Raw genomic sequence first — 14,878 nt, 5'->3', positions numbered from 1 at the left:
GGTTGGATCACAGCATTATATCTTTCTATTGGGCTTTTTTAATTGCTGTATTTGGGGACACACCTTGTTGGTGCTGGGAGGAGGGGGGGGAGAGCATTTTTCCTTTTTATACTAGAAAGCTTTCTCTGGAAGCCATTAAATAATCACCCTTTGACTTCCTTTTTTTAATACAGTTTAGATGTAACTCACCTTTTGTTCTCGGCCAAACTGATACTTAATGCAAACATCCTCATTAAAACACACACTGCATTATATCACCCACAAAGTCTGACCTCTAAGCAGAGCTATTAAACAGAGGTTGCCAGAGAATTCTTCTATGTATTTATAGAACCATAATTGTGCCTTGAAGATTTTTGCTGTCCTTCTTTCCAGCAGCAGTAAAAACTTCTGTGGAACTGAAAACCGTGTGCTTTCTGCAGACACCACTAAAAATGGGCTAAAGTCATTTCTTGAATGGTAATTAATTCTGCTACGTCCTGATTGGACTGTTCTTGTTTTGCCAATGAAATTTGAGAAGATAAATTTATATTAAATGATGGTATAAAGCCTCCCAAAGGAAATGTTCTTGCATTAACAGTCTAATGTTGGAAGGGTGTACATTGCTATCCTCTTGTTTGAGTCTTTGATTGGCTCTTTAATATGGGAGTGATTGATAAAAATCCAGCAGGGTCCTAAATGATGCTGCACTGTTTGTTATTCAAAGGTATTAGGCAAAGTATTGCAGAAGGTGGGTTCAATGTATGTGATCTTTATTAAAGAGCCTAATTTTATATTTCTAATAACTCTTCAAAAATAAAGAGCCATTTTGTCTGGTGACAGAAGGATTAAAACGCCCCAGCTAGTGCAGAATGCAGACAGTCTGAGTTGGACAGGCCATTATTAGCACATAACACCTTCACATGTTTTTGTATTGAGGGCCCATCCTCTTCCAGCTGCAATTCAAGGTGTTCTCGAAAACCTTTAGTTTAGCTTTTCACGTCACATCCTGTAGCCATGCTTAAGGCTGGCTATAGGAATCCTGTTGGTCATTCCTTCTCTCACACTGACTTTTCCAGGCCGGAGCAGAGCATTTTCAGGCGGAAGCCTTCTGGCTTTTTGGAACTTGTGCTCTCTCTGGTAGTTTGTTGGAACCCGTATTTAGCAGTCTTCAGGGCAAAAATTTCATCAGATTTTGGGTTATTTTTCCCCTTTAGTTCTCCAGTGAGGATAATCTAGATATGGATGGTTTTCTGGCCACAACAGTGAAAATGGTTTTGAAACTACCTGTTCTAGGTAGTTCCCTGTATAGTTTGGTTGGCCATCATTACATCTTGTCGATGTTAATGCAAGCAATACTTCAAAATACTACCTAAGGAAGTAAGCAAATTATTGATCCTGCAGGCTCGGTCACTTAGCTGGCTAATGCACAAAGGTACCATGTTCAAGGCTAGTAGATGATTGGATGGGATGTTCAAGGCTAGTAGATGATTGGATGGGATGGGGCGTGGCTAGAGTACCTCATACTGGGATAGCATCCCAAAGTACTTGGAACTCCAGAGACTAAATCCTGCAGTCATTCCTGGTCCTTGCAAACCTCACACGTTAGCTTTATCTATTTTAAGGTCTACATGATTTAGACCTAGACGTACTGTAATAGCTTAACCTACCACTGAACAGCAGTCACTCTCAAACTAGTCAACAGTGCACAGCAGAATCAGGAAAGAAGTTAGTATTGAAAGCATGGTCTCTTGCTGTGGGATGTCCTAGTTAGAATTGTGCAATGTGAAGGAAAGCAAGGAGCTCGGATTTTCAATGATGGTAGGGTCAGGGAATAACATGGCGAGAAAAAAGCCTCAAGTCTCTCTTCAGATACAGCATCTTTCTCTTCAAATCAACTCACTTTAAAATTAACCAATTTTGTTTTTGCATAAAGTTATGTACAGATGCAACTTACGGCTTTCAGTGGGGCCTGGCATTTTTACACTATTCCTTAGGTTTGCTGGGTGAGGCACAGTGAACTGAAATGACTTCTCTGAGGTCACATACCATAGTGACTCATTTGGCTCTGTGTGGATTAGCAGCCGGGACTTGGATCCCAATCCTTTGCTGTAACTACTGGCCACGTGGTGTCCTAGTCCTTGTATATGGTTAAGAGGGAGGGGAGTATGGGTTTAGGTTAGCCACTTACCAACTGTTAGACTTTTGAGGCCCAGGAGGATGCTTGGATCTTTAAAAGCTTGAGATGTACTTCCTGCCCAAACCTTATAGTCTTAATTAGATGTAGACTAAATGGATGACATGCCCATTGTTTTTCAGATAAGGGAATATGTTTAACATGATACAGAAATGTTAAAGAAATGATTTTTGAAAGGCTTCACAGAAGTATTTTGAAGAAGCATTCCTGATGCATTGGGAGGAGGAGGCTGCTCTGGATGTACAGGGCAGCATGGAAGAAGATGTGAAAATGAGAATGGAAGAAGGCTACCAAGGAAGACACTAGAAAGCTGACAGGCTCACAAAGGAATTGATATGGAGACTTAAAAGAAACAACAATAACAGGAGTGGGTCTTAAAGGGAGGGCAGAAACATGAGGCCAGTGGAGTCGGCAAGGGGAAATCCATTCAAGAATTTGAATGTAGAGAATCAATCAGAGCTGCAAAGAAGATGCAGCTTTACCAGCGGTGTTTTGAATGCACTGAATTCTGCTATTTGTGCCATCATCTTAGTTGTCTGTGTAGTCTTGCTTTGTACAAGCAGTGCTTCCAGGGTCAAGAGTGAAATGTCTCCATGTAGCCATATTTTGTTGCAGCACTGCCATGTTACATTACACATCATTCAATAGCAATATGTGATATAAATGTCCTTATGTTATGGGGGAGGAGTCTGTCCTGTTGGACAAATTTAGAAAAACGGTAAATCTAAATGAGGCAGAACCTTGAATGAGTAGTGTTCATGAGAGACAGATGTTGTCATCTTCCCTCCGAGAAGGCCCCTTTCACCTTGTTTCAAGCACTGAATACACCTGTAGTTAATATTTAATGGAATGTTATTGTGATTCAGCCGTTTGAGTGACTGCTTTGTGGTTACAGCCTTGCTAGTTGTGGTTGAGTTGAAAGCATAATTAACTGTCACAAACACTATTCTCTTCTAAACTGTGGAGATGGAATTAAGCCAAAAGTTTTTTTTACAGATGTTTCAAGTCCTGTTCAAACCTAAACCTTCCTAAAAGACTATCTGAGCAAATCCAACTGTCAGACTTCTGTCCCGGTGGATTTCCATGGTATTGCAAAATGACTTTCCAGAACACACAACCATGTGGCATCTCTGTAATTGAGAGGCCAGAAACCTAAATATACACAATAATAACACGTTCCTTCATATAACATGGTAATTATGTCACAAGATGCCATGTTGTTCAATGGCAGGTTACCATGTCACTTGCAGTTGTCACTGGCAATTTTTAGATGGCCTAACAAACTTCTAGAGGAGGAAATTTGTCAGGCAGTTACCCTATAATTTGCATGAACTTTCATAATCAAAAGCTACCATGTAATTGCCAAGTTACTGTACATGGGTTCATGTAATGGAATGCTGTTAAGAGCAGCAGGCCCCAAGTTTCAGCCTTGAAATTGAAATGAGTTGGCCACCACTCTCTCTGCTGTATGAAAACAGAGCAGTAGACATGGGCACTGTGAGGTGCAGACTTGTGTGTGTTGTGTTTTTGTATTGGGTTTATTTTTGTTAGGCATGGCCTCATCAAGAGCTTGGGTTTGTGGCAGCTACACTCTTCCTTTTAGGGATATTTTGAAACCTAGATTACTGGCTGCCGACAATAGTTATGAATAGATAGTGGTGGATTGAAACGGGTTGTGTATGTGTTTGCACAATATTATATAACCACCTTCACTGGAGCATCTGAGTGGTTTACCAAGGTGGGTGACTGCTGTCCCCATTTTACAGCTTGGGAAACCGAGGCACAGATTGACTTAACCAAGATGACGCATGAGTTGATGACAGAATGAGAACTTGGATTTCACTTGCTTTTAACCACTAGGCCATATCTTCTGGAGCTATCAACTTCGACCTTTTTTTTTTTAAAGGGGACTTTCAGGTAGAGAAGACTGAACAGTGAGAATATTTCTATCGGAGGTACTTATTTGGTGAGCACTTTTTTTAGTACCCCTTGCTAGATGCATGCGTTGCAGCAGATGTTGCCGTGACTGATCTTCAGTCTTGAGGCTCCTTAAAAGAAGCATGACAAAACACTGAGTGTAGCTTCTACCAGCTACTGAGGGTTCATCCAACCACCGTAGGAGTTCTCAGACCCTCAGCCCACACCTTTCAGTCTAACAATCAAAATTCTGGATCTTCTGTGATTTGATCTGCCCATTCATCCACAGTAGCAAATACCATGAAGAAGATATAAATAGCATTGCAAATGTTCCGTGATTTTCTTAAAGGGAGAAATTAAAAAAAAAGACTCAGCAAATATAAGGCTGCAGACTATTTTAAGAGAGGATTATAAAATAGCTTTAGAGAACCAGGATAATCTTGGGAAGTAGGATGCCGAGTATCAACTGTCAACTGCGGAATAGAGGAATGGCCAGGACATGCCAGCATGAAATTCAGATGACTTTCTGGCAGCCTATGCATTGAAGTAGAGGATGCAGAATAAGTCTGGCAGTCTTCAGGCTGAGCATTTGTAAACAGCAGATGTTCATAACTGGAATCTTTGGAAGGCGGGTTGGAAAGCAAGGGTATATGTCAGTGCTCGAAATTCTTTGAAATTACAACGAGCATGAGCAGTGTCAGGAAGGCTTTCTTAAGATATTGATTTGAATCAGCAGTTTACAGAGAAACATAATTTTAGGTCTTCAGAAGTTACTAATTTTAAGGGGAGGAGAATGCAGGTTTTTGGGTGGATTTGGTAACATATTTTGTCTGATGAATACACTATTAAATAACGTCAAACCAAAATGGATTTTATTAAATAATAATCATAGTGATATTTTGTCCTTTTAAATGTTTTCCTTTGGAAATTGGGAATCACGTCTTTTTGATTTCTCACCCTGGTTGCACTGACCTACTCAGCAGTCTTGTCTGCACCTGGAAATTTAAGACACATCATTCTCCACCAGTGGAGACTTGTGTAGACACAGGGAGTTTGCAGATGGTATTTTACCACTGTATCATCTGTCCTTGCCCTGTGTAGGGCTAGATGATGCAGTCATGCTTCAGGAGGTTTGTCTAGACTAAATCTTCTATCATTGTGACCATCAGTGCAGCTGCACATGTGAAGAACTATGGAACCCAAGTTTCCTGGTAGAAATTCAGCTTTTGTCAGTTTCTAGCCCTGATAGGTCATAAACTAGACTTCAAAATGTCATAATTCTAATGTCTACTGTGATAAAATTCCTCCTCTTCCTTGGTGGGTCTTGCACTTACTGGCGGATTTGCTCGCCTTGGAGCTTCATGGCAGCCCTCAGTTTGGCTGTTTTCGTGAACCCACAGTCCAGGTAGACTCCTCCTGTGTCTGACCAGGAGTTGGGAGGTTTGGGGGGAACCCGGGCCCGCCCTCTATTCCAGGTTCCAGGTTCCAGCCCAGGGCCCCGTGGAATGCAGCTGTCTAGAGTGCCTCCTGGAACAGCTGTGCCAACTCCCTGAGTTACTTCCCCATGGCCTCCTCCCAACACCTTTTTTTATCCTCACCATAGGACCTTCCTCCTGGTGTCTGATAATGCTTGTACTCCTCAGTCCTCCAACAATATGCGGTCTCAGTCTCAGTTCCTAGCGCTTCTTGCTCCCAGCTCCTTACCTGTGCACCACAAACTGAAGTGAGCTCCTTTTTAAAACCCAGGTGCCCTGATTAGCCTTCCTTAATTGATTCTAGCAGTTTCTTGATTGGCTGCAGGTGTTCTAATCAGCCTGTCTTAATTGTCTCCAGAAGGTTCTTGATTGTTCTGGAACCTTCCCTGTTACCTTACCCAGGGAAAAGGGACCAACTTAACTTGGGGCTAATATATCTGCCTCTATTATTCTCCTGCAGCCATCCAGCCCGACCCTGTCACACTACCTTGTTTCTCACCTCTGCCTTTGACACCATGATTTTAGCAGCCACTATGCAGAAGTGTGAGTAACGCTGAATACCATGTAAACGAAGTTCTAAGGTCTGAAAATGGTCGAGCATTAGTTTTAGATCTCATGATTCAAGAGATGATAGCTGCTACATAATGTTGGAATGGATATGAGATGGGGAATTAGTAAGATCATAATCATGATGCTGTGACTTGAAAAATCTATCACTTACTAGGTCTATAAGCATGCTATATATACAACTGGATAGCTGATTCCCATATTCCACTGGGGGGGAGGGGGGAGAATACAATTTCTAGCCTGAATTGTATATGATATCAGACTTTAAAACAGTCACTGATCCTTCAGTCCATCAGTACTATGGTTCTGGCACTGGTCCAAGACTACACTTAGTTACACTGACCCATGGTCCAAAGTAACTTCCATTCCTTGGAAATGTTTTGTCTTCAGCAGGCTCTGTAGTTCCATGTGATATGCATGAAGCACTTGGTTCTTATGTCGCCAGCCTCTCAGGGATGAAATATTATTCTCCATCTCCACTCCCACAGAAAACAAAAGTCCCTTTTAATACTGAGTATCAATCTAAATTAAAGGGAAGCTGTGAATGTTTGGGATTTCATGTGACCTATTGTTTTCTTTAATTTCTTCCTTTCTGTCTGTTTGCAAATGCTGTACAACTGTGGAAAAGGAGGAGGTTCCAAAACAAAGGCTTCCAAGTCGTTTTCTCTTGATTAACAAAGGAAAACCTTGGATGAGCAGAGTTCTGCTCAGTGATGGGTGCTGAAGATTGAAACATTTCCACTTACAGAAAAGACTTTTCCTTCAAGGAGGCATTCAAAACGCCTGGTCTTAAGGGGGAAATGCTGGCAATGCCTTGCCTGCACTAGGAATCCTACTGCTGGCCAAGATTCAATGATTGTACCAGTATTAGCAATGGTACAAACGTTTAGGAAATCAAGTCTAGTGTAGACAAGGACTCAGTGGCTAATGAGGCCACATGACCTGTTAGTGAAGCCTATATTTAAGGCTATCTTTTTAAGGTGACAAGTAAAATATGTTTTAAAAAATTTGAGCTTGTTCTTTTTTTGCTTTTTATGATGTATAAAGTCCAAGCCACTGTTTGTTTTCAGCACTGTCCCTCTTGAGCCCCTATTTCTATCATGACAACAGAAAATTTGCTTACTAATAAAGTTGAAGAGCGGTTGGAGATGTTCTGTATTCCCAGAGGTGAAATCCCAGGGCAGTGTTCATTTAAACGCTAAATCTTTCAGAGGCTTACATTGATTGCAAAGCTGTTCCCTGGTGCCAAGTTCATTCTCCCTTGCATGTTGTTCCCTGACCTCACCTTTGTTTCCTCACTCAGACATAGCCCTGTTGTTTAGCACCTCCTTTAAGAGAAGGCTATTTTCTGCTCCAGGGCTGGGCTGGGGAATACCTTGGAGCATCACCTCACTTCATGAACAGCACCTGTCCCTTGCGCATGATTTCAGTAGAAGGGCCAAACGGTCTGTTGGTCCACAATATCCTTGGACAGATGTCATGTGGATGGGCAATTTAATCCAAAGTCCTTTAAGTTATTAGTCTTTAGCTCTGCTCTGGTGACAGACAAAAAACTTTAGTGAAAATTGCAGGACTTTACAAAGACAGCACTCGAAAAAAATCCATGTGCCTTAAGAAACCATTACTTTGGTAAGGTTTTTTTAATCTGTGCACAGCCTCCCTCTCCCCCTGTTTCTCCCCACAAATGCTGAGATCCAGTCCAGCTAAGGCTCACCTAAATCAGCTCCCTAGATCTACCATTGTCGTAGCACAGGCTTTAAACAAGGAGAGAGGTTTGTTTCAAGCCCTGGATCTGACTTTTGGGAGAGTTTGGATCTGGGCTGAATCAGCATCCTCCATGTGAATCAGCATCCTCTAAACTTTGGGCGAAGTTCAGATCCAAACTTTGCAGTTTGGGCTTATGTTTAGTTTAAATTAATTCAAACAGATCACCCATTGAAGCAATGCTGTCAAACCTAGAGGACTGGCTGGGAGTTGATCCAGCTTTTACACTTCCATCTCCTTTGTGGGTGACCTGAAATCAGAAACAGAATAAAATATGCCAGCCCCTCTGAGAACTGCAGTGAGCAAGAATAGCTGCAATTCTGCCTGTGGTTATGGCTAGAAATTGTATTTTTAACTTCCCGTCTTCAGGAACGGTTGTGTTGCTTTGCTGTATGCTGTGAAAACAGCTGCCACATTCTACCCCAGAGACGGCTGCAGTTCAGAGGTGGCTGAAGTAATTTGCGTGTGTGTGTATAGCTTTTATTATCAGGGAGCACTTAAAATAAAAAAAACAAACCACCACCTCACCCTTCATTTACCTTTCCCTCTGCATTTTCCAATGCATCCTGTCTTTCCTGTCTGTCTCCTCTTGATTGTAATCTCTTCGGTGTAGGGATTGCCTTTACCTTTTCTTTTACTCGTGCTGAGCACATTGTCACTGCCAACCAAATAATGAATCATGTTTATTTGTAAAGAGGGTGGAGTGAGAGGTAATAGACTTGTATAAATGCAAGATGGTACTACCTTAACAAGGTACTGAAGGGGTTAACGGAGCCCACAGACAGAAATGAAAGGCATTAAAAAAAAAAAATCAGTTGGGGCATTGCTGTGTGGTGGCTATTGGAAGCTGAGATTGAGGTGTGGCACTTCTGCACAGACTGGAAGGTGACAATTCCAATTAGAATCCTGTGGCGTTTGAGATGATTTTTTCCTGCAAGACTGCCTTTCATGTGTGACCCCATGCAGTGTCAACATGCTGTCTGGCGCCATTAGACACGAGCAGTTTTAGTCGCCAAACTTTCATGGGCCCTTGGTATTTCTGCTATGCACCTTCTTAGAATAGCTTCAGGGGTTACGGTGCAGCAGTTTGGACAGCTGGGAATTGTCCATTTAACTTTTTAATCTCTTATGATGGCCAAAGTCTGTGCCTTGTTTTATTTAAAAAACAAAGCACATCTATCATGCTGCACTCTGGCCTCCTGCATAGATTCTTGTCTGCAGCTACGTACTTTGACAGCTCTCGCAAACTAAGCGCACCTTGAGACTGGGTTAGTATGTGAATAGGAGACATTCAGGGAACAACCAGGTGCTAGTGATTCAATAGGTGACAGTTTTGCCTCCACAGTTCTCCATGCTCTTTGTTCTTAGAAATACCATATTTTAGATCAGTTGTAAAATCGAGCTACTGATCATTTATCCCTTTGTTCCAAACTGTTCAGTAGTTGGTAGGATGGCCACTGTGGTAGGTGAGTGTGAGCGATAGTAGGAAAACTGGGGTGATGGAAGTGGGCAGGAAGAAACGTTTCTAGTGGGTGAGGAGACCCAATGTGCAGGCTGGCTAGCAGGCTTTACGCAACGGTAGCTGTGCTGGCTGAGCGGGGAGGGTTGGCAGCCCTGAACTGGCCTATGTGAGAAGAGTGAAGAAGTGAACTGGAAAAGAAGCAACAGATCCTCCTCAGGTTTCAGAGTAGCAGCCGTGTTAGTCTGTATCCGCAAAAAGAAAAGGAGGACTTGTGGCACCTTAGAGACTAACCAATTTATTTGAGCATAAGCTTTCGTGAGCGGTAGTTCAAATAAATTAGTTAGTCTCTAAGGTGCCACAAGTACTCCTTTTCTTTTTGCAGATCCTCCTCAGGAATTAGAGACAGGGTTTCTAGTGGTTAGAGCAGGAAACTGCAAGTCATTAAAATATGGGTTTTATTCCTGGCCCTTCCACTACCTTAAGTGAGTGGTTTTATCTTTGTCAGCCTCAGCTTCCCCATCTTTTAAAGAGGGATATTAATCAAGTTTTGAAATCTTTATCAGGAAGACACGGTATAGATAGATATAGAAAGTATTGTTGTCACTTAATGGTGATCTTACAAATCCTTGCAATTAATTTGACTTCTAGTTTCTGTGTGTGAAGCTGTCAGCACAAGCTCTTTCACAAGTTGACTTATGAAATATGTGGTTTTTACAGCAATTTTAACCCTAACTTTTCATTAGTCTGCTTGCAATCCTTTCTTTCATTGAGTTATGGACTAGAGATAGCGTCTCTTGTCCCATGAAAGTTGAAAGTACGTTTTACCAGACCCAGGGCCACCCTTAGAGAAAGGGTTTTTTAGCTTAGTAAAATATGGCGTTAAGCTTTTCTCTTGTGGTGAAAGCTTTTATCTGAGGCTGGAATGGGAAAGGGTAGGATGCAGAACTACTCCTTGTGTGTCCTGGAAGGATAGATGGCAGCGTATTCACACATAGTCCATATAGACAAGCTTCTGTTACCAATTAATTCCTCGGTTTATTAACAAACCAAACAATGATTAACCACACAACAAATGCAGATTTCAGGTTATCTGGGGCAGTACAGTAGGAAGCGCTAGATTTTATATAGGTTAATACCTAGCAGTTGCAACTTTCTTCAGCACCGCATTGTGATGATTCTATCTGCTTTTGTCTGCCAGCAGTATGTACCGTGTAGTACAAAAACTACAAAGCCGAATACTCCTCAATAAAATAATCTGTGCTCTCGCCCTTGATTTTTTTTTTTAAATCAAAGCAGCAGGAGCCCAGAATCAATAGCCCAGAATATCTCCAGCCCCCTTCCTTACACTCCAGACCTTGAAACAATCCAGATCACAAGCTTCAGTCATTTCCTGTGGTATGTTTTTAAGGGTAAGAAACAAACATCCAGATCAGCTGCTTTGAAACTATTCTTCTGTTTAAAACTTAACTACTTTGTGTTGTCGAGCCAACCCTTGCTACTATGGGTAGCACAATGGAAGCCTACGGAGGCTTGTTTTAGTATTAATCATGTTTGTTACAGTTGTGCTTAAGGACTGATTGTTATTGGAGCCCCATTATTCCAGGCACTGTACAAACAGAACAGTAGATTTTTTTTCCTGATCTGACAAACATACAATCTAAATTGACAGGGTAGGGGAAGCATCAAGTTATTTCCATGTTTGCAGGGTTTTTGTTCAATTTGGGATTGTTTTTTGTGTGTGGATAAACTAAATGGGAGTGAGGGGGACAGGGCAGCTGGGCAGGGGAGGGGAGGATAAAAGGGGCAGTTGTGGAGTGAAACTGAAGTGAAGAATCGGAGGGAGGTGGAGGGAGAGGATTGGAGCAAACAGGCCATCAGCACAGGCTAGAGAAAGTCCAGATCAAAATTGTAGCAAGCTCTCAATGTTCAGAGGTCCCTGCTTTGGCTGCTTTTCCTCCCACTGGCTGGAGTCTCTGGCTGGTTTCTTTCTGCATGTCTTAGGAACAACAGCAAGAAATCTTTTTGCTATGGGGAGGTTGCTATCCATCTAATGAAGGATATGCACTGTGTGGGGACTGAATCTTAGTCTTGCAGAGAGATGAAGTCTGATCTAATTTTACTTCAGTTACTGCTTGACAACTCTTGCATCTCTGGTGTAAAGCCAAAGCTCATGTTGATCTAATAAAAATCACTTTACCAGGATCTCCATATGCACATGTTTAACAGACCAGGTATGTCTATAAAATATTTATATTCAGAAAAATTTGTGCTGGTTTTTGCAGGTGAATGCGATTTGTCTGAGTATTGAATAAAAGGTCACCAAATATCCATGTATCTATCTGTCCTTTGTCTATTTTGCTAGATATGTAACTGGTGTGTTAGTTTTTCTATCACCACAATCTCCCATATGTTTTTTACCATTCCTCAGTGATTGGGCAATTTTTCTTTTCCCAATGTGAGATTTCCGGTAGCTGAAGAGCTACTAGCAGATGACAATGAACTATTCATTTTCTTTTATGTGACTGTTTGCACTAGGAACCCCTAGGAGGATTACCAACAATAAACACCCAACAATTGGTGATATTTGGTAGTAATTTTAATTCTTTGTGAATGTTTAATCTTGCTTTTAAACATGAGTGCATTATTTCATTATAAACCCCTATTCAATTATGCTCATGTCACTCTTATCTCCCTCCTTCCCCCCTCCCCCCACACACTTTCAGATTTTGTTCAAAGGCCTGGGTGAGGGTGGTGTAGCTGTTTCTATGTTAGAGAAACTGTGGAGTGTGAAATCTGAAGGCTTTTCTTCTCAATCAGAACAGACCCTGTAGTGCCTCTTTATCACACAAAGAAGGATAATTTGACAAATGCATTCCAAACCATACTGCTGTACTTCTAGAACAGCCTGTCAGTGAACCAGTGAGATTGGCTCTTTTGCCAAACTTTTCTGTGATCTTGAACACACAAAGTCCTATCAAATGCCTTTCTAGTTTTCTGCCTGAAGATCAGTTTAATTTTGACATGTTGGAAAGAAAAACTTGATATGGATTTTTCTTTGTTTTAGTAGAGATGAGCTTTTCAGGCAATTTCGCCACTGTTTGACACATTCTTGCCATAGCCTGGCTTTTTAGAATATTTTAAATTGTCTCTTCCAAGAATTACACAATATAGGAAAAAAGAACACACATAAACAAATGATAAACAGATTTAAGGGAAATTAAGTATTCCAGCCAAGCTAACCAGCCTAGTCTCCACCAACCCAAAACAGTGCTGCGGAATCCATCAGGTACTGTAGAAAATCACTGCTTAGCTCTTGGCTTGCATTCTGAAATGTTTCTTAAAACCTTTTACTTAAATGATGCAACTTGTCACTTCTATTGTCTCTGCAGTGAGGCAAGGATGTTGTCCTCATTTTGTTGTGTTGCCATTAAAAATTAGTCTTTTTTTCGTAATCTCATTCTTTATTGAGCAAGGCGCGAAAGTCAGCCGTAGAACATGAAAAAAGAAAACAGAAAATTCCAAGGTGGGATCATGCAGCCCCCTGATAAATTGTGGAGGTGTGTTTACTCTATTGGTCGCAGTAGGCTTAAATGCAATGGAAGTATGTATAACAGTATCTCAGAAATGCATATAGTGGCTGTACCTTCTCTCTCCCAGTGGGTTATTGATTGGAAATAAAACAAACAAACAAAAAAAACCCCTAAAGTAATGCTTTATAAAATGACATATGTAGTAAAACAGAATCTTTAAAAGCAGATGCCATACTGAATCTTTGCTTAAATATAAGTATTTGCACAGTGGATAAAGTTAGTCTTTGAGGCTATTAATGCGATTTGCAAGAAAACAGCCAAGTGACTTTTTTTAAACCAGATTCTCTCCCGACTTACGTCCACATGCAACCACACTGATTTAATTATGTATAAGTCAAGGTAGTTATCTGACTCTTGATAAAGCCTTGGGGTATGTCTACACTACGAAATTAGGTCGAATTTATAGGAGTTTATTTTTTAGAAAGCGATTTTATACAGTCAATTGTGTGTCCCCACTAAGCGCAATAAATTGATGGAGTGCGTCCAAAGTACTGAGGGTAGTGTCAACGATCGGAGCGTTGCACTGTGGGTAGCTATCCCGCAGTTCCTGCAGCCACCCATTGGAATGCTGAGTTAAGCTCCCAATGCCTGATGGGGCAAAAACATTGTCGCAGGTGGTTTTGGGTACATGTAGTCAGTCGCCCCTCCCTCTGTGAAAGCAACGGCAGACTATCATTTTACGCCTTTTTTCCATGCGGGCGCCATACTGCTTTCAGCAGATGGCGCAATAGGTCTGCAAACCGTTGTCATTGAACAAACGCTTCTGCTGTCACTCTGCTCTCCTGATGCTATGAATCCACCTCGCAGGTCATCTATATGATCGTCATAATCCACCGCTTCTGCTGCCACTCTGCTCACCTGGTGGCCCGCTTCCGCTGCAACTCTGCTCGGCTGCTCTTGTCTCGCCAGACCTCAGCAAGCATGCAGACAGCTCAGCTGTTGTGTCCTGGCAGCAGATGGTGCAGTAGGGCTGCAAAACTGGTCATCCAACCACTGCTGCCCCTGCAACTCTGCTGTCCTGCAGACACCATACCATGGCAAGCATGGAGCCTGCTCAGATCACCGTGGCAGTTACGAGCATTGTAAACATCTCACTCATCATGCAGAACCAGAACCTGTAAAAGCAGGCGAGGAGGCGATGGCAGCGCGGTGACGAGAGTGATGAGGACATGGACACAGACTTCGCTCAAAGCACGGGCTCCGGCAATTTAGCCATCCTAGTGGCAGTGGGGCAGGCTCATGCCATAGAGCGCTGATTCTGGGCCCGGGAAACAAGCATAGACTGGTGGGACCGCACAGTGGTGCAGGTCTGGGATGATTCCCAGTGGCTGCGAAACTTTCGCATGCATAAGGGCACTTTCATGGAACTTTGTGACTTGCTTCCCCTGCCCTGAAGCGCAACAATACCAAGATGAGAGCAGCCCTCACAGTTCACAAGCAAGTGGCGATAGCCCTCTGGAAGCTTGCAATGCCAGACAGATACCAGTCAGTCAGGAATCAATTTGGAGTGGGCAAATCTACTGTGGGGGCTGCTGTGATGCAAGTAGCCAGCTCAATCACTGAACTGCTGATATCAAGGGTAGTGACTCTGGAAATGTGCAGGTCCTAGTGGATAGCTTACTGCAATGGGATTCCCTAACTGTGGTGGGGCGATGGACGTTTAAAAGCACGCTGGCGCACTTTACTGACTCGGTTGGACCTCAGTGAAACCAATATTCCCATTGTTGTTACTACCTGCTGTGTGTTCCACAATCTCTGTGAGAATAAGGGTGAGATGTTTATGGTGGGGTGGGAAGTTGAGGCAAATCACCTGGCCACTGATTACGCGCAGCCAGACACCAGGGCGGTTAGAGCACAGCAGGGCGTGCTGTGTATCAGAGAAGCTTTGAAAACCACTTTCATGGCTGACCAGGCTACTGTATGACAGTTC

General features: G+C 42.3%; 1 protein-coding gene across 8 annotated transcripts in view; it reads left to right on the top strand.

Annotated features, from left to right (window-relative positions):
• Nucleotides 1-14,878, top strand: part of SRGAP2 (SLIT-ROBO Rho GTPase activating protein 2) — a 210,502-nt gene that overhangs the window by 91,494 nt on the left and 104,130 nt on the right. The window contains exon 3 of one of the 8 annotated variants that reach the window (XM_073319748.2): nt 376-456. The exons of 6 other annotated variants lie outside the window; for them this stretch is intronic. In XM_073319748.2, the coding sequence (XP_073175849.1) occupies nt 376-456 (81 nt within the window). Of the gene's footprint in view, nt 1-372; nt 457-14,878 lie in introns of all 8 variants that reach the window. One more of the 8 variants, XM_073319747.2, reaches the window with a different exon arrangement.

The sequence above is a fragment of the Lepidochelys kempii genome, chromosome 21 (assembly GCF_965140285.1).
Source record: "Lepidochelys kempii isolate rLepKem1 chromosome 21, rLepKem1.hap1, whole genome shotgun sequence".
Classification (NCBI taxonomy): domain Eukaryota; kingdom Metazoa; phylum Chordata; order Testudines; family Cheloniidae; genus Lepidochelys; species Lepidochelys kempii.
Note: the sequence above shows the minus strand (reverse complement) of the source record. Positions and strands in the feature narration are given on the sequence as shown.